At 47.9% G+C, this 20,991-nt stretch overlaps 1 protein-coding gene across 3 annotated transcripts in view; it reads left to right on the forward strand.

Annotated features, from left to right (window-relative positions):
• Positions 1 to 20,991, forward strand: part of STRN3 (striatin 3) — a 984,550-nt gene that overhangs the window by 646,792 nt on the left and 316,767 nt on the right. For 2 of the 3 annotated variants that reach the window (XM_078659406.1, XM_078659408.1), the window contains one exon: positions 10,366 to 10,499. In XM_078659406.1, coding sequence (XP_078515532.1) covers positions 10,366 to 10,499 — 134 coding nt within the window. The remainder of the gene's footprint in view (positions 1 to 10,365; positions 10,500 to 20,991) is intronic. The other variant, XM_078659407.1, reaches the window with a different exon arrangement.

The following is a 20,991-nucleotide window of genomic DNA, read 5'->3' on the forward strand; positions in this document are numbered from 1 at the left end:
CCACACAATGAGGTTGAAGAGCTGTTCGTAGGTTGTTACGTTGCTACCCTTGATCCATCCCTCGAAGGCTCGGCTGAAATAGTTCACATATTCTATCCAGGTTGTACCCGGGATCCGGGTGCAGTTGCGGAACCTCTGGCGGTACATCTCGGGCGTCAGCCCATATCGACTGAGGAGGGCGGCCTTCATGTGGTCATAGGACGTCATTTGATGGTCCGGAAGCTGCAGCAGGGCATCACGGCCTTCATTGACGAATCTCCCCCATAGACCGGCTCCCCAGTCACTTCGAGCGATCCGGTGGGCAGTCATGGCGATCTCGTAGGCCTTGAACCACTGCTGTATGTCGTCGTTCCGATAGTATTCACAGACCACATCCTTGGGGATGTGGACCTTCTGTTCGGTAGTACCTGGGGGGCGCGGTTGCTCGGGCACCCCTAGGTCTTTGTTCTGTTTGCGCATTTCTATCTCCGCTAGCTTGCACTCGTGTTCGTATGCCAGTCTTTTTTCTTCGAGTTCTCTCTGTCTCTGCTTTTCCTCTCGTTCTTCTTGGAGCCGTAAGTGTTCTAAGTTCATCTTTTGTTCTGCCAGTTTCAATTCTCCGTCTAATTTGAGCCGTGCCAACTCTAACTCGTGTAGTCTATTTTTCTCTCGTTCTCGGATCTCTTCCCGGGAGAGATCCGTTCTCCTTTCTTCCGTCAGAGTGGTGTTTGTCTCCGGGGCTTTGGGGTCCCGGGGTCCGGCGATATTTGTCTCTGCCCAGGATTCTAGGGCGTGTTTGAAGTCCTCTTTCGTGCTCAGACCGGTGGTGGCAATGCCTAGTTCTATGCAAAATTGTTTTAGCTCTCGGTGGTTGTACTCTTCCAGTTTTTCCATCTGGAATTTCTCTGCAGATCCGCTCTCTCTGGTCGTCATTGTGGATTAGTCGTAGGGTGAGTTACTCTCTGTACGGTTACACGTTGGTTCGGATCGCGCCGCTGGCCACCAATGTTAGACGGGGACCTGGAGGGTCGGCCGAGCACAAGGGGAGAGGCCTCCGGTGAGGGCCGTCTCCAGCGATCGTACAGACAAGTAACTTCCCCCCCCACAGATGGACACCACACGAAGATCAGATTAACACCTTTTATAGGCAGTTCTTGAAGTAAGGTAGTACGATACAAGGAGATCAGGACACGATGATCCTCTCAATTCTAGTCTCTAGTAGGAGAAGGGGGTAGCGGGACAGTATTGGTACCTACGGGTACTGAGGTGAAACGGCGGTAGCTCACAATCCTCGAGCTCGGTGGTCGGACGGGTCGGACCGCGGCAGCGCCAGCAGGTCCCGAAGAGGTCGTAGGTGGCAACGGGCCGCGGCAGCGCCAGCAGGTCCCAACGAGGATGACGGTTACACCGGGCCGCGGCAGCGCCAGCAGGTCCCACGAGGATGGAAGTTACAACGGGCCGCGGCAGCGCCAGCAGGTCCCACGAGGATGAAGGTTGCAGAAGGCCGCGGCAGCGCCAGCAGGCAGGACGATAGTTCACAAGGCAGGGCTGCGGCAGCGCCAGCAGTCCGTCAAGGATGAGTTCTTCTCGGTGTCTCTCGACTCCAGGATACAACTCCCTTCCTGCTCTGGGGCTCCTCGGTTATAGGTCTGGCGCCCTTTGATGTCCGGACCCTCGCACTGGGAGGTCGGGAGGTCCGGGATGAGGGAGTCCAGACACCCAGCAGGGGGGTGGAGCCAGCACCCGGGGAGGCTGGGGGCGATCGGCACCTGGCGGGGGAGAGCCATCGACACTTCTTTCTCCCCTTAGCCTGCCAAGTGGTCCGTTCACCTCCTGGATGGATGGTGGTGCCGGGATGGCGGGGCCTGGCCAGGCCCAGGGTTGGGGTCGAGCTGAGGCCACGCGGCCGCGTGGTGCAGTGTCCAAGATGGCGGCTGGGCCGGGCAATGGGGCTGACTGGGGCCCGGGCCCGTGACACAGAGATATCCGGGAGCAGGCATCCCGGAGGGGACGGGTTGCGGGTTGCTTCTGCGGGTAGCCCCGGAGAGCCGGTGTCTGGGCCCTGTCATGCGGGGAGGGAGCGAGCCCTTCGTGGGGCCTGTCCAACACACCACCACTTCACCACCGCATCCACCACCACATCCACCACTCATCCACGCAACGCCACGCCACTCGCACACGCAACGGCACTCACACACGCAACGCCACTCACACACGCAACTCCACTCACACACGCCACTCATCCACGCAACGCCACTCATCCACGCAACGCCACTCATCCATTTGCAAAACGAAAAAGGTCAAACTCTTCTATTGCGAGACCTATTGCATTTTCAATGCTTGTTTTGACTCCCCTCCTACCGTGGCTTCGGAGGAGGGGGCTGCCTATACTGTGGTGTTAACGCGGGCGGCCAAGGCCTTATCCCTTGAACTCCCCATCGCGGCCATGAGGACTAACCTCCTCACTGAGGTCCTTAAACCTCAAGCAAGCTCTTCGGAGCCTCTGTTGCCGTTTAATGAGGCCTTGTCTGACGTTCTCCTGGGCACTTGGTCCAGGCCCGCTACAGTTCCCCCTATAGATAGGAACGTGGCCAGACGTCACTGGGCGACACATACTTCCTGTCCACCCACCCCACTCCCGAGAGCCTGGTCATACAGGCCTCTAACTCCCAGACCGCATTCCCGACGGCTCCCCCCCCGATCGGGAATCCAAGAGGTACAAACAGTATGGTAAGAAGATGTTCTCCTCACTAAGTTTGGGGTTGCGGTCAGTTAACACCGCGTGTCTCTTGGGCCATTATACCCACTCTCTGTGGGACATGGTTGCGGAAGTGATGCCACGATGTCCGGAGGAGGCTCGGACTAAACTCGCCCAAGCCCTTGCGGAGGGTTGAGATGCGGCACGGTATTCCATCCGGTGTGGGCTGGATACAACGGACTCGCTAGGCAGAGCGATGGCAACGACGGTGGCGATTCGACGCCTCGCCTGGCTGAGGTCCGCCAACTTTTCGGCTGATGTCAAAACACCCTTATGTACATGCCGTTTGATGGCCGTCGCCTTTTTGGCGACAAGGCAGACAGTGCTCTTGAGAGCTTAAAGTACTCCAGGGCTACGGCCAAGTCCTTGGGCCTGTCGGCCCCGTGCCAGCAACCTGCTGCCTTTCACGGCCAAGTGAGGGGCGCCCCCACACGTCCTGCCAGCCACGGGCCGCAGACTAACATCCAGCGCGGTGGCGGACGTCGTGCCCGGGGACAACGGCGAGGCCAGCCCACATCCACCCCCGCAGCATCCGCCTCAAAGCCCTCCTAGTCCGAACTTTCAGGCCCAGGTGACGCCAGTGGGGGGCAGGGTTTGCCATCACCTCCTCCACTGGCGCGACATCACATCGGACAGGTGGGTGCTGCAGATCGTCCGAAGGGGCTACTCCCTCCCCTTCGAGGCGACCCCTCCAGCCATGCCACCACAGTACCACCGCGTGTCGGGGGATCACTTGAATCTTCTGCGAGAGAAAGTTACGGCCCTCTTGGCCAAGGGGGCCATCGAGCGCGTTCCTGTGCCAGAAGTAGGGTGTGGTTGTTACTCCCACTACTTTTTGGTTCCCAAGAAGGGCAAAGGGGGCCTACGCCCTATCTTGGACCTTCGGAACGTCAACGGCTTCCTCCGGAAGGAGAAGTTCAAGAAGCTGACTTTGGCTCAGGTCTTAGCTGCCCCTAGACCTGGGAGACTGGATGGTATCGTTGTACTTGCAAGACATCTATTTCCACATCCCCGTCCTGCTGGCCCACCGGCGCTATCTGCGGTTTACGGTAGGCCACAAGCACTTTCAGTTTACCGTGCTCCCCTTCGGCCTTACCAGCGCCCCACGGGTGTTCACGAAAGTGATGGCAGTGGTCGCAGCTCATCTGCGCAGTTTAGGGGTTTCAGTCTTCCCCCTACCTCGACGGTTGTTGAAGGCGGCTCGCCCCAGACAGTCGTCAGCCACCTCCAGACTACGGCCGACCTCCTGCACCTGCTGGTGTTCTCCATCAATGTGCCGAAGTCGCACCTCTGTCCCTCTCAGAAACTCCTTTTCATCGGAGCGGTTCTAGACTCGGCGCAGTTTCGGGTTTATCCTCCCGAACAGCGGGTTCGGGATATTCAGGCTCTGATTCCGATCTTTCAGCCTTTATCCCGAGTCTCGGTCAGGTTGACGCTGCGGCTTCTGAGGCTGATGGCCTCCTGCATCCTTCTGGTGCATCACGCCAGGTGGCGTATGCGGTCTCTGCAGTGGGACCTGAAGTTTCAGTGGGCCCAGCATCAGGGCAACTTGTCCGACCATGTCTTGATCTCGGAGGGCACTGAAGACAGTTGGAGTGGTGGCCCACGGACCGCGATTGGGTCAGCGGCAGATCCCTCTCCCTACCCCACCCAGAGCACGTACTTGTGACGGACGCGTCCCTCCAGGGTTGGGGGGGCCAAATGTGAGAGGCGGAGATCAGAGGCCTCTGGTCTCCGGCGGAGTCCCGGCTCCACATCAACCTTCTGGAGCTGCGGGCGATCCGGCTTGCACTGAAGGCATTCCTCCCCTCTGTCCGGGGGAGTGTAGTGCAGGTGTTCACGGACAACACCACCGCCATGTGGTACTGCAACAAACAGGGTGTCGTGGGGTCGTGGAACCTCTGCCAGGAGGCTCTGCGCCTCTGGCAGTGGCTGGGCCATCAGGGTGTGACCCTGGTGGTTCAACACCTGGCAGGTTCTTCGTCTCCTTACTCTTAAGACTGCATTCCTGGCTGCCATCACCTCTGCCAGGAGAGTGAGTGAGCTCCAGGCTCTTTCTTCTCAACCTCCCTTCCTTTCTGTCCATCCGGACAAAGTTGTGTTGCGGACGCGACCGTCTTTCCTGCCCAAGGTAGTCACAGACTTCCACATCGGGCAGTCCATCACCTTGCCCACCTTCTTTCCGCCTCCGCATCCCTCGAAAGAGGAAGAGAGGCTCCACTGTCTAGACCCAAAACGTGCGCGCTCATATTATCTGGATTGCACACCCCAGTTCCGGGTGGATGACCAACTCTTTGTTGGTTACGTGGGCGCTAAGAAGGGACGGGCGGTGCACAAACGGACCATCTCTTGATGGGTCGTCTTGTGCATCATGGCTTGTTACTCTCCGGCTAAAAAGGAGCCTCCTGTGGGGCTACGTGCCCATTCCACTCGGGCCGCGGCGGCTACTACTGCCCTGGGTCGGGGAGTCCCCTTGCAGGACATCTGTCAGGCAGCTACGTGGGCCTCGCTGCACACGTTAGCAAGACACTACTGCCTGGACAGCCAAGTCCGGCGAGATGGCTTTTTTGACCATTCCGTTCTCCAGGACTTTCTGGTGTGATCATTGGTTCGCAGACCCACCACCGGGGTTGGTATTGCTGGGGTATCTATTCTAAGGTAAGGAATCCAATACTAACCTGTTTCTTTCAGATGCACAAGTTTCTTACCTTCGGCAACAATATATCTGTAAAACAGTAGTTAGTATTCGATTCCTTACCGCCCCACCCATCCTCCCCGTTCTGCGAACCGATATCTAGGGTTAAGGTCATCCCTTTCTTTCAGGGTCCTAGTTTCATGGCACCAGTGTTGGTTTTTATCAAGGCTCTGCGTTTCTGGCGCGGAAAAGCTGTGTATAAGAACTGACGTCAGCACGCAAGCGCGGCGTCTAAGTACTCCGACGACGTCATCACGACGACGGATGCGGAGCCGCAGACGACGCCTACGACGCGCAGGGGTACTGCTACGCAAAAGTTTCCAGATCCAGTCTGACACCTGGGGATATTCTAAGGTAAGGAATCTAATACGAACTACTGTTTCTTACAGATATATCGTTACCGAAGGTAAGTAACTTGTGCGTTACTTCTGCTAACCAGTGTGATATGCCTAGATATCACACTGGTGGCCCCTATGTAGACATAGTATACAGAGAAAACAATGATCATACACTTGATAGGTCGTATGTCTTCTGTCTGTCCGGACAAGGTTTTTATTTTCTATTTAGGTCAAATTTTTAGGATTTCTGGAAAATGTCAAGCGGGCACAGCCGTGACCTTCAACATATAAAGGACAACAACAAGAAAAAGTGGAAAAAGCAAGAAATCTGTCTGTGCACTTGTATTTCAGTGGAACAGACTTTGGATGTTAAAATAAACCACACCATTGCATTGTTCAGTGTTATATACAGAGTTTGCATATGGGGTTAAGGGTCGACGTTTCGATGCCTTTCCTAAAATATAGGCATCATCATCAGGACATTGGATGACATTATTGTTGTCTTAGACATCATGAATAAAATTTTGAATAACATTTTTAAAACCTTTTCATCACATTTGCTGTAGTATAAAGGCGAATAATCAGAGGTTCTAGGAAAGTAAAAACCGCTTTGGCAGGAAATCTGCAAGGTCGGGTTTCAGCTGTTTACTTGTCCGGTTACGCAATTAACAGCACTGAGTCATCCTCCAAATAGCCATTGTGCTTTTTGCGTATCAATGTATACGCGTGCGCTGTGTTCAACCGTTCCGGATTAATTGCGGATAGAACTTTCATGTTTTTTATAATAGACTCTATAGTTCATGAAACGTTGCAGCTCAGGTTTTATCCATTCTCAGTCCATTTAAAATACTGTCGGACCCATTGATGAAGTCTTCTCATGTAATTATTTAGGAATCTAGGAATAATTATGTTTGGAATAATTGTGTTCAAATATGTGATTTTTTGTTTGTACTTATATAGTGAAACATTACGTGCATATGCTCTGATTATATTTAATCATGGAACTTACACTACACATATCGGGCCTTCTTTGCCGCCAGGTAGCTGGCCGAGTTGCCTGGGCGATTCCCCAAGCCCCAAAAAAGAGATCAAAAGTTTGGGTGTGTGGCTCGAACAAGACCTGTCTTTCCAGACCCATGCAAAGAAAACTGCAGGAGTCTGTTTTGCTTTGCTTCGATCCGCCCGCAAGATATTACCTCTTCTCCCGTCGACCTCCAGGAAACTTCTTATTCAGGGGCTGATCGTCTCGAGGTTAGACTACAGCAACGCGCTTTTCTTGGGCGCGCCGGAGGCAACGCTTAACAAACTTCAGCTGGTGCAGAATGCAGCAGCAAGGCTGCTGCTGAATGTTCCTAGGAGACAGTCAGCAAAACCAGCATTAAGAGCTTTGCATTGGCTCCCTGTACGGGAGAGGATAAAATTTAAATCCCTCTGTACAGCTCATAAAATCTTGAAAGGGAAAGGTCCTCCCGTCCTGGAGAACATGGTGCTCCCCTACAAGGCTACTAGAGCACTATGCTCTGACCACAAATTTCTGGTACAAGTGGCCAGAGTAAAAAGAGCCCGGACGGGCGGTAGAAGATTCTCAGTGAATGTGTCCCAGTTATGGAATGCATTGCCCTTGAATCTACGGACAGAGACCGGTATGATTCAATTTCGAAAGTTGCTTAAGACCCACCTATTCCCTGTCTAACGTTGTCCTTTTAGCCCCTTGCCTCTGAGTCATGTACGAGCGCTGGGATGCCCGAGGGTAACTACGCGCTATATAAGATTCCAAATAATAATAATAATAATAATATCATTACATTACATTTTTCTAGATGTTCGCATATTTATGTGTTTATAGGACAGAAGATCGTTCTCATTAAATAAATCCACATTGGTTAACCATTCCATCTCAATAAACTTTATTTTTCCCATAGTTGGATCACACGCGATATCACGTGATCGGGACTCCACCCAATCACGAAGCGCCTTTCATCCTCAAACCACAACATTGAACCTCATTTATCACAAACGTCTTTCTTCTTAATTTTAATCAATGAAGATTAATTTCTACCTCGCGACGGGTGTATTTGGATGCACTTTCGGTAATATTTTTTACACTTCACGTTATGAGTGCACGATGTGTAGTCACGTGACACATCATACTCTCTCTATAAGAAGCATAGCGATTGGCTCCTGTTAGAACCTGCCGACATCGAAGTTGTGAAGCCTGACGCGTTTTCATAAGTAAGTTTCCCCGTGTTGATACAGTCTTTGAAGCCCGTATTTCAGACTGGCCGTCACTTATTGTTATAGTCTGCTCATTCGACTCAGGATGCTAGAGCATTTTGACAGTTAGCACTCGACTAACTAGTTCCATCACCGGTATGGTGCTGAATATACCCAGGGTCTCACCACTCTATGAAATTCACTAGGCATTCGATTGCATTGAGTGATCCCGCGTTTCTCCCGGAGATTCATTAGACTGTCCTCACATGACCATTCTTCCACTTAGGAACTCATATACAGTCTATTTATTTAATGGTTTGATTTTATATTGTGTAGTACATATTCTTGTCTGGTTTTCAGTATATTATAAAATATAAACGTCAGTAAGCACTACATGTTTGAACCTAAGATATTTTGAAATCCTAGAGAATGCACAGTTTTTGAATGTTCATGAATCTGTATGCTATGTACTGAATACTAAGGTCCTTTATGTTTCTTTTTTATAGACCCCTGATGAAGGGTTAGCTTGATAACCCGAAATGCATTGGGTATAATGAAACGCAATTAAGAATCCATGATTATAATGGATTTTGGAAATATTCTGATGAACCTATAAATTTGATGAATACTAAATATTCTAATAAAGATAAAACGTCATCAACAACAATGGCTTGATTGGAATCAATGAACATTTGTTTAAGTAAAGCTTAAGAAACATCTTTGTTTCATGTTAAAGGAGCGTGCCCTTTTGTGATAACATTATGGTTATAAGTCAACCTTATAGACCAGCTATCCTAGTGGTAGCGTGTACAGAACAGTCTTAGGCTAAAAGACTCTTGAGGGCGTGTAAAGCCAGCTGTTTTACCATATGTAACCCCTTGAATATCAAATGAAAGGACACCACACAGGCTATATATAAAATATATATGTATTTATTTACTAACACACTCCTCTGAACTCTTTGAGATCAGAGGCCAAAGCACATAACAAGTTACTTAATCGGGATACGTTAAGTTGCACAATTTACAGTTTGGCCCTAGGGGTGAAGCAAACCATATATTAAGAAAGTGGTATAAGCACCACGTCACGAGAAAAGGAAAGGCCTAGGGTATCGCTGGGGCTACACTATCTTAGTTTAGAAGTAGGAGGCCCACAGGTGGCGCCTATTATTTTTGTGTATACTTTAGCTAGTTTCTTGAGCCATTTGGAGGCTGTGGCAAGACTAAGTATAGTCGGACCCCAGCAACTCCCTCCTCATGCTCCCCGGCACCACCTGAAAAGGTTATTTAGTTTCTGCGTAACAGAACATATGCAGCTGTTGGAGCGAGGATATTAGCCTTTTTAGAGGCCTGAAAGAAACTAACAACGGACCAGTAGGTGTTTAAAACTATACAAAGTGGATGTATCCTACCCTTCCATCCTTCTCCTCCTCCAGCCTCTGCTTTAGTCACTTCAGTCAGTAGCTCACCTTGAAATTCTGCAACAAGAAGTGGCAGCCCTGTTGCAAAAAGTAGCAGTGGTTGTTGTTCCCAGAGCAGGACATAGGGCGAGTTGCTACACTTTATACTTCCTGGTTTCCAACAAAGAGGGGCGGTCTCTGTCCAATCCTAGACCTCAGGCTCTTTTTTCTTTTTTTTAACACAGAGTTTATTAATTTTTGCAATTTAGATGAACAAACATATTACATTACATTTGTGTATACATTAGTCTTTTGAGTCATATAAAAGACATCAGATAATGGAAAGGTAGTATAACTAATATTAGAATCATAATAATTATGCCCTCAAGGTACCTATTTACATATATAGGTCGTAGGCTAGACCTCAGGCTCTTCAACGTTTACCTTTGCAGGGAAACCTTCCAGACGTTTCCTTGGCATTGGAAGCGGAAAACTGGATGGTATCCTTTGACTTACAGAATATGTATTTTTTTTGTTTATACCGAACCTGCAGAAATGTTGGAGGGTGTATGCCACTCCCCATCTTTCTTCTTAACTCAGTTAAAGAATGTAGGACGGAGTAGGAAAGGCAGTAACTCTGTATGATCACTTCAACTTAACTGCTCACAATAGGTCTGGCTGTGTGGCAGACGTCTCCAGTAATGTCGACTTTGCCATAATTCAGACTCATGAGATGCATTTCACAGCAGGCATGAACATCGCTTTAACTCTATTGCTCATCTTTCAATTAATTTTTTTTAATGGCTTCAATGGTTTGTGTAGCCATGCTCATATCTTTTATAGATAAATTTGACTTAATGGGCATTGGCCGCTACTGGAAAAATTACTTATTTTGAAAATAGTATGACTGCAGGAGTTTAGAAATAGCTGTTACTATGCAAGTTGTTTAATAAATGTTTACATAATCATTTATTTTTTGCAGCAGAACCTATTGCGTTTCCATCTGGTGGTGGCAAATCTTTCATCATGGGTTCAGATGATGTTTTGGAAAGTGTTCTTGGCCTTGGGGATCTTGCTGACTTGACGGTCACAAACGATGCGGATTTTAGCTACGATGTAAGTGTTAAATGTCTACTCATTATTTTTCTGAAGGTTGGTCATGTTTAATCTCATGATTTGGTTTAATCTCATGGTTGAAAGAGAACCTCCTTTAAAAATAAAACTACGGCAACCTCTAAGTTATCCCTGTTAAAATGTATCACTTGTTATTTGTTTGTTGGGCATTTGATCTGTGGTGTCAAAAGAAAACGTGGGATTAGCCTGCTGTAAACTGGCTACGATATGTTTCAACTGCATCAAATACCAAATAAATGGGAGTGGGTCCCAGTTAACACCGGGAGGTACATACAGCTAGAAAGCATTCTCTTTTTACCTTTAATCCCAAAAAACGAATAAATAACTGCCTTAGGTAAATTTAATTGGATAGTTTCAAAGCTCTGGTTTCTCTAGTATTGATGGGGAATTTTGATAAAATTGCCTGGTTGATAAGTGAAGAGGAAGCATGATGATATTCTTACTGATGTGGCGTATCTTAGTTCTGCAGCATATACACAAAAGTAAACAGTCCGTTTCAGGATGACGGACATTACACCTTCTGTTTTAGTAGGTACATTATAAAAGTAAAAACCAGTTTAAAGTTAATTGTGTATTGTAGAATTGTTTTTGATAGTTCTCAACATTAGAATTCCATGCTGTTTCCTGGAACCCAGAACACAATTGACACGTTTATTTACAAATTAGGTGCCAAATCAATCATATCCAGTGTTGTAGAGCGCCCCCAAAGCCTGTCAAGTGGATGATTTGTTTTCCCTGGAATTATCATAAATCCAGAGAAATCCCTTCTTAAAACTACATTACAGTAGCGTTATCTAAATTGCAGCCTAAATCCCTCTAAAGTGAGGGTACAGAGTATGCCGTTTAGGCTTAGCATTAAAAGGTATTAAAACAAAATACTCTTTGCCTTTTAAAAGAATCTGAGATTTCAGTCCCATGATCCTTTCTACTTGCAGTTGCTTCGAGTTTTTTCCGACCCATGTGAGTGGGACCTTGAAATACTATTAGTTTTTCTGAATACTTATTGTCCGAATTCTACAAACGTGATCTTAATTCAGCTTGTCCTGTTGCTACAAATAAGAATCAGACTCTCGTTGGCTTTTCAAGCCTATTTTCCCAGTCAGAATGCCGTATGTATTTGTCGAATCTACTTGTAGAAGGCCACATATGACCCTTATCTGTGTAGTGTCCCTCTCAGACTCTCATTCCATCAAGGGCTGAGGTTTGTGCCAAAATATCCAAGAGGATTCAGATGGGATTAGAAAAAGTGGTGAACTGGAAGACATGAACTTCCCAGGCAGCAGAGATTGTATGATTCATGCAATGGCAGTTTCTGAGCAAGCTGCAGATGCCCTTAAAGCCACACAAGAGACATGCATGCAAACCAAACCTGCTGTCCTCTTGCAAGGACAAATGTTTCATCCAAATATGATCTCATTGAGTTTGGTAGCAAGGCTCCTGAAATTAGAAAATATGGGCAATTCAATATGAATTCGCTAAGAGGACTGCAGTTAGAAACTCTTATACTTTAAAGTAGAAGAAGGTTTTGTCTGTTGTATTGCAATCTTCTGTCATTCTGTAAAGAAGTGATTGTCATACGTACTGAGTCTAGCCAAGCCTTAGCTGTTGTTTTCTTTGATGATAAAATCCATCGGGCTGTGATAATAGCATGCAGAAACGGCTTGCATAATCCCCTTTCCTTCAAAATTCCAAAATGCACCAGCTTTCTTAAAAGCTAAAATTAGGGGTTTCTGCAAGTTCGAGCGCCTTTTCCACAATGCAAACTCAATTTAGTTCTATCCAAATATATGAACCCATCCACAAAGCTTTATTGCAGCGTCTAATGTGGAAAAGCGCCTCTGTAATGGCTATCACTTCTACTTGAGAGGTTAGTGAGTTGCACCACATACTTTCACTGCAAGAGATAATTTGAGAACGCACCCTTTGTTTTGCTCAAAGAAATTCAGCATTCCTTATTATTTAGACCATTGGCATTGCAGTTTTTTGCAGTAAACCTACTTCTGCCAAACACTTCCTTTACTTGCTTGATGTCAGAAGAGACTTTAGTTTTTATCCGAAGAAAACAAAATTGATTTAGAAGTCTAATCAATCGGTCAATCTTTATTGTAACATTTGAAAAAAATCATAGAACAGAAATATCTTATCAAATAACAGTAATTAACAACACTAAGTAATAACAATAAATACAAATCCATTTACTAAAACAGTCACTTTTATTTTTAACTAAAATTATTAAATTGATCTAGACAGCTATCATATCAACCTCGGAGCATTAAGCTGTTCTGGTAGTACATTTGAGGAAAAGCCTAGTCTCAAACAGGTCTCAAGAGTTCAGCCTTTGCAACTAAATTAACGCTGGTCTAGATTTCTTAAACTGTAACCTCTCTGGTCTGGACAGATTTCATCACACATGCAGCCACCGTTTCCGGTTATATTTTGCCCCAAAGGGAATCAAAGTTGCCATCTGATTGAACCCACCCAGAAACTGGTCAAGAACTTCCACTCCTACAAATGTGGTACTCAATCCAGGTAGGGCTTTGGACCGGCTGAAATTTGTGTAAAGACATAATCTTGCACGTAGGATTTCTTTAACTCCCCAGTTTCTCTCTTGGGTATCTCAATTGATACTCATAAGCACTGAATAGTCCTGCCCACATGCGGGGATGCCGTAGCAAGTCATTCAGTCACTTTCACAGCGGGGCTGCCGTAGCAAATCATTGTCACTTCCACTTCGCCTTACTATGTAAAGGCAAGGGCACACGTGACAGGCATTTTCAATTTTTTTGCAGCCTTAAAAACAGGCTACATTGAATTATTGAATTATGTTAACATTTAGAAGAAAAAATGGGTCATACCCTTAGAAATTACTTCAGCAAAATGAAAAGTGATCGTTTTAAAACATCCTTCACAAACATGTTTTACTTATTTTTTTAAACTAAGATAAGGAGTAATACATAGCAATGTAGCCTGAATAGGCATTGAAACATTGTAAATAAGACACTGCACCTATAAGGGCCCTCTGACTGCCAGTGTCCCATCATGCCCTGTAGGTGGCAGTTTACTCCGTTCATTTTCCCAGCTCCTGTAGCACACCTCTGACTTTTTTTTTTTTTTAGGTTTGTCCCTCATAATTTTCACCTAACACCTATATAAAGCTGGTTCCCGTGACGTCCTTTCGGGCGTAGAGTATTTATCGCACAATGCAGTCTCTTTTTGCAAACTGTCCACAGTGTGGCAGGAAAGTGGCAAAAACAGACCCTCACGGGATCTGTATTTTATATTTGCCAGACTCTCATGACCCCAAGACATGTGACCACTGCAAGACCCTTTCCAGACGCACTTTGAGGGAGAAAGAGAGAGAGAGAGAAAATTTGCCTCCATGGTCAAGTGGAACTTCGCAGACAGCAAGATTCCCTGACTGGTGAGACTGCTGAAGGGCAAGGATAGGCTGTCCCCTCTACCAGTGCCCATAAATCACCCTCTGAGGACTCCTGCAGAGTGACATCGAAAATGAGAACGTCTGAAGGAAGACATTGCTCCTGTTTGACGTCGAGAACCTCCATGTCGAGAAGAGGTACTGCACCTGCTTGCTTGCCTTCAAGGACTTGGTTCAACGTTGAAAACAACTATGATGGCAGGGGCAGCTTGATGGAAATCTGTTCATATAAAAAAGACACTATTGTCAAGAGCTTAGTTAAATGTGGATCACATCTCGCTTAAAGAGTCTCTATGCCTAGTGATCTATAATAATTTCTGTGGCCACTTGTCATTAACTCCTTTAGCTGAGAGACACAGTTTTTGCACATTTGCTTGCTACTCTATTCTAACCTTTATGATTATCTTTGGAGATCCTGCAGTGCCGAACAAATTGTCCCATACTTGTAATGCTCGTTATTGCATCATAGTGATCTTCTATTATCATACCAGCCCTCCAGCCTCTGTGGCTGGTATGACACAAGATAAGCCCACAGTGCTAGTCGCGTTCCATTTTGTTTTTGCAGCCCTTTTGTTCAAACAGCACCACAGGTCAATATTCAAATTGGACCTTGAAGATGTGTGTCAACCACTGCTGAATGACAAGCACTGAAACCAGCAGAAGCAGCAGGAGGTTTAGGGATGATTTTGTTGAAACACAGATTTTTGTGGTTTCTAGGAGCACTGAAGATGCATGTTTTTTTTTTTTATATTTCTTTTTATTAATCATGAAACAATGAAACAAACATAACAATTGCATTGGGAATACATTGGCATTATCACTGCAGTGCTCGGAGCAGAGGTCGTCTCGCAAACAGGATATAAAACAGAATAGTAAAAACTTGGAATCCAGAGTGTCCAAATCAGTTCGCCTGGCCGGGGGAACACAAATATCCCCCTGGTACACATTCCACGGCCCCCATATTTGTATCCATTTCTCAGGGCAGCCCCTCGCAACATACACAGCACACTCTCTGAACATACACCAGTCCAAGTCTTGGGCCCACTTGGCGCGTTGCGGCGATTGAGTGGCTCCCCATAGTTGTGCTATATTGCGCTTAGCAATCATACAGGCCGGCGTAACCCATTGCTTTAAATATTGATTAAGATCCGTGGGTTCCCAAACATTTAAGAGACAGCTGCGCGCCTCCAATCTCACCTCACAACCCAGGACATCTCGCAGAGTCTCATGTATGGCGCGCCAATAGGTTTGAACTCTATCGCAGTGCCACAGTATGTGTAGAAACGTGGCAATATCTCCACAGCCTCTCTTGCATTCCCCATTTGTACTCCATCCCATCCTCACCAGCCCCGGACCAGTAACATAAGACCTATGTAGAATCTTCAATTGCACCAGACGCAACCTCATCTGTATCGCTACCACCGTGGGGGAAGACACAGCCTCAACCCAGTCTTCATCATCCAACTCTAATCCATCGGCCGCCCACGCCTCCCTGATAGACCTCAATGGGTCTTTCATGTGATTGATCAACTTTCGGTAAATCAAGGAGATGTTTTTTTCCGGTAGATGCCCATCCAATACACGATCTTCAAGGGAGGAGGCCTCGGGGAGGTTGTCTCCCGGTAAGACATGAGATAGAAGGGCATGCCTGACCTGCAGATAGCGGAAGTGCTCTTTGTTATGTAGGTGGTGACTCTGCTGAAGTGCCTCGAAGGTCAGTACTTCCCCCCTCCCCCAGACATCCTTTATCTGACCAATTCCAATCAACTCCCACTTGTCAAAGCCTTTGGTGGTCCACAGATTGCCCAATTTGGCGGAGCTAAAGAGAGGGGTCGCGAGAGTCAATCTCCCTTCCCATCCCAGATTTTTATTAGCCGAATGCCAAACCCTTACTGCATGTGAGGTGGGACCCGCAAGAGAAAACCGCCCCGGACGATTATACAGAGCCCGAAGGAAATCTCCCCCGGGGGACTGACTACGATCCATAGCATATCCAGGGTCTCCCGGCAGGCCGTAGACTATCTGATTAATAGCTGCCAACTGGGAGGCCCAATAATATTTCCTCAAATCGGGGAGCCCAATACCACCATCATACCAGGCCAAGGTGAGTTTGGTATAGGCAATGCGGGGTCTACCATCCCAGAGGAGCAGCCTCTGGAGCGCCTCAACCTCCTTGAAGTACTTGGCAGGCACTGGGTCCATAGCATTTTGTAGAACGTATAAAAATCGCGGAAGAGCCAACATTTTAAAGTGCACCGCTCTGCCCAGAAGTGACAAAGGCAACGCCCTCCAACGCTCAACATCAGCACGCAGTCTAACCAACGGCGGTAGCAAATTCTCAATATACCTTGTCTTGGCGTCCAAAGCAATGTAGATTCCCATATATACAAAACCCTTAGTAGCAATTTGGAGAGGGCAGTTCTGCGGGACCACCGGCGGATCCCCGGATAGTACCAACAATACGGACTTAGCCCAATTAATAGCAAAGCCTGAGAACTCACCAAACACTCTGAGAATGTCAAGAAAAACATCTAGCGAGTACCTAGGTGAGGTGAGATAGAGTAGCACATCATCAGCATAAAGAGAGATCTTATCCTCCCAATCAGGGGACCACCGCAGCCCACGCACCGTCCTGTCCCATCCAATCCAAGCCGCCAAGGGCTCCAGTGCCAACGCAAACAGAAGGGGCGACAGTGGACATCCCTGTCGCGTCCCCCTCTCCAATTCAAAGTCACCGGATTGACAATTATTCACAACTACGCGAGCCAAAGGGGCAGTATAAAGCAAACGCACCCATCCGATAAACTCGGGCCCGAAGCCCAGCTTCTCCAACACAGCAAAAAGATATGACCATTCAATCCGGTCAAAGGCCATGGTGGCATCAAGAGACACCAACACGGCGGGATGTAGCAAGTCACGGGCCTTACCCAAAACGCCATGCAAACGTCGAAGATTAAGTGCAGTGTTATGGCGCGGCATGAAGATCGACTGATCCGGGTGCACCAAGGTGGAAATCACCTTGACCAACCTGATCGCCAATAGTTTGGCCAATATCTTGGGCTCTGCATTGAGCAAGGAGATAGGTCTATAGGAAGAGGGGGAGGCACGGGGCTTACCTGGCTTGTGAATCACAACAATATTAGCAATACGCTGATCATAGGGGAGGATTCCGACCTCCTTACTTTTAACAAACATGGCTCTAAGATGTGCCGCAATTTTATGAGCATTCAATTTATAGAGCTCAATGGGAATACCATTGGGGCCTGTCGCCTTCCCTGAGTTGATGCTCCTAATAGCTCCCCCAATTTCGTCATCCGTAATAACGGAATCCATATATTTCTGGTCATCATCGGACAACTTAGGCATAATAATATCTCTAATCATCTCAGCATGTTCAGAGTAGTTATGTATATCCGACGAAGAATAGACATTTTAATAGTAACAACCAAAGGAGTCCGCGATCAACTGAGGGTCTGTTAGAGGCTCAAGACCATCACTGTCAAGCTCAGGGACTAACCGAGAAGCGCGATCTCCGCGCTCCAGCCACGCTATAAGCTTACCAGCCCCATCACCATGTTCATAGATCCTACTCTGGACCTCATTATGTTGCGTTACAGCCGACTCCCTAGACAGCCCGTGATATTCATCTTGTTTGAGGCGTAGCTGATGCTGATTCTCAGCAGTCGCATCACCGGCGACTCGTTCTTCCAAGCGGACAATCTCAGCCTCAGCCGCATTGATTTCCACCCAACGTCTCCTTTTCTTACCCGCGATGAGCGACAGCGCCTCTCCACGCAAGACCACTTTATAGGCCTCACACAACGTCTGGGCCGAATCCACCGTCCCCTGATTATGCTGAGAATAGCGTTCGGAAGCCCCACACAGTTCTTTCTTAATAACTGGGTCTCGAAGATGCCAGGCATTGATGGGTGCAATTCTACCTACCATAGGCTGTCCCATCTCCACTCGAACCCAAAATGGGGAATGATCGGAGATACCCCTACCCAGATGACGTGCCTCCCTGACTGTGTCGGCCATAGCAGCGGGTAACAGGATGTAATCAAGCCGTGACATAGAGCCGTGTGCCGCCGAGAGATGCTTATAACTCCTAAGTACAGGATTCAAGAGGCGCCAAACATCAACCAGACCCAAAGAGTCCAAGAACTCGGAAAGCCACTGACGCGCCAGAGGAAGCGATCTCGGCGGGACACGGTCCAAGCTGCCATCCAGAACAGTATTAAAGTCACCACCCAGGACCAGGAGACCAAGTGGGAGCGAGAGGAAAACATTAGCGAGATCCTTAAAAGTGTCAGATTGGAGGGCCGGGGGAACATAAACCGAAAGGAAAGTAACGGCTTTACCCCCGATCCTCCCGGACACTCCCACATATCTGCCCCACTGGTCCGACCATGTAGCCTGCACCTCAAACGGAAAAGCCTTCTTCACCAAGATCCCAACTCCCCTAGAGCCTGTTGTAAACCCTGCATGTGCGATTAATTTATAACCCCCACTATGAGGGGCCATACAGCGGTTGCCCACAAGATGAGTCTCCTGCAGAAGTACCACATCTTGCGAATGCCGCCTGATAAACTGACTGACCATGCCCCTTTTAATTTTGTCCCCCAGACCATTCACGTTCCAACTCAGCACCCGAATCCCTGATTGGAGCACGACATTCACCCCACTCCCCCATGCACAGTCACATCCGTCAACACCCAATGCAATTCAAAACGAAACCGAAACCAAGAAACAGCAAACAACCCCCCCTCCCTCACTCAGAAGTCTTCCCTCCTCCCTGCACCCCTGCATCAGGACAACGCCCCAACCCCAACTAACTCGCAGTGTGCATGTCGCCCCGCCCAACAATGGTAACTAAAAGTAGGAAGAGGAGGCGCCTGCCGCGCAGCCCCGAACCCATCCCCCCAAAAGAATCATTCCCAAGGAACAAACATTTTAGTCCAAATCAGTACAGTTACACAATAATAAAAGGCCATATCTCCCCCTCCCCCCCCCCCCTCCCCGTGATCAAAAACCAAGCAAGCGCTCAAGACAGGAGTCTCTCATTCCGGGCCCTGCCGACCATCCTCAGTATCCCGTCGCTGTTCTTCAGTGTCATCAGGTCTCATAGTGTCTAACCAGTCTGATGCCACCTCCGCATTATCAAAAAACCAAGTCCGCTCATTAGCTTCGACTCGTAGCTTAGCAGGATATAGCATAGAGTACTTAATCCCTTTGTCTCTCAACCTCCGCTTGACTTGGAGGAAACTCTGACGCATCCTCTGTACAGCTTGCGTAAAGTCCGGAAAGAAGGACACGGTAACATTCTCATACTGTAGCGGACCATCCGTTCGCAAGGTCTGTAGTATGGCATCACGGTCCAGAAAATTCAGAACCCTCGCAATCATGGGCCTAGCTGGCGCCCCCACTTTCGGCGGCCCGCCCGGCACCCCATGTGCCCTTTCCACCGTGAAAAACTTGCTAAGTCCCTTAGGCTTCAGGTGGTTAAGGATCAGGTCTTCAACAAAGAGATCAGGCGTGCGCACTTCCGCATTTTCCGGTACACCCAAAATGCGAACGTTGTTGCGCCGATTACGACCCTCATAATCATCAAGCAGCCGTCCGGTTTCCTCCCGTGCCGCTTGTAAGGCCCTGACCTCTCTCTGGAGCTCAGCGGTGTAATTTACCAGGCTCGATGTTTTGATGTCGAGGGATTTCACTTTTTCGCTAGTCTTAGCGTGGTCTGTGCTCAGAAGGTTAACATCAATCTTAACCGAGTCCAATTTGGTGTCAAGCGCATCCATTCTAGTCACCATAGATGTCTCAGTTCTGGTGACGACCTCCATTATGTCTTGCAAGGAAGGCTCGGAGCCGACACTCTGGGAGGTGGTCCCGGTTCCGGGAAGTTGTCTCTGGTCGCTAGGAGATCCCTTAGGGAGCGTATATCTGTCCAGTTTATTGGACTGAACCGATCTCTGGACTCTGCCACCCCTGGTGGAGGGTTTCTCGGATTCCAATCTCGCCGCCATGGAGGGTGATCAAAGAGGACTCAGGCAAACCATTCAATTGTCCTACTAGTTCACACCTCCGACAATACCTCACACCTCTCCAACGCTCCAAGAACCGAACCCAGGGAGGCTGATTCGTGCAGGGAAAGCCACTTAGAAGCACCCAACAGTTAGAGGTGGGCCCTAGGGATGGTTCCAGGAGGGGGCACCACTTCCGATAGACACTGCCGCTGTTGTCGCATTAGGTCCCGGTCACATCTGACACCAGAGTCCGCGGCCCAGGCGACGGAGAGGCCCAAAACTTCGGACGACGATTTGAGGGGGTAGAAGTGCGCCTTTCGAGCTGCAATTTCACCAGGGCGCAGCGATACAATATTCCCATCGAACACGGTCCTCGGTCTCAGGATATGTGGCAGGATAGACGAACGGAGGAACGGGTCTTACGGAGCTACACAATCACGCGGCCATCTTGGTCCCGTGCTAGGCTCCTCCCTCGGAGATGCATGTTTTAATGGCTGTTGTTTATCATGGGTCCCTTCAATGACATTTTGAGTGGATAAATTGCATAAATGATTCCCTTTACACTTTAAACAAATTATCATTGAATGATCGCCATTCTTAGAAAAGTTTCAGGTTTGCAACCTATACCTGCCCAGTTTGTGGGCAATGTTGCATGTTCTTCATTCAAGCCAAATGCATTAAAGGTCAGAGAGGAGCAGTATTGGGCGTTCCATGCTGTGAAACTGAACTGTGACTTCGAAAATGACATGGCTCAAACCTCCCTATGTGTTAGTGAAGTATTTTTAAGTGTATGCCCTGTGGCTTCTTGCTGCTAGAACTCAGTAGAAAAAAATAGCAAACATCTAGACAGATATTATGGGTTTGTTTTTTTAAATTTGCAAAAAAAGATAATTTTAACCTTTTCGGGACACAGCAGTAAGTGACGAGCTGATGGAGATTGAAAGGGTTAGTTCTCCTGATGTAGGGTTTGTGAGATGGTGAGTAATAGGTTTACATGATTCCTTTACAATAC

This window comes from Lissotriton helveticus, chromosome 9 (assembly GCF_964261635.1).
Source record: "Lissotriton helveticus chromosome 9, aLisHel1.1, whole genome shotgun sequence".
NCBI classification, from domain to species: domain Eukaryota; kingdom Metazoa; phylum Chordata; class Amphibia; order Caudata; family Salamandridae; genus Lissotriton; species Lissotriton helveticus.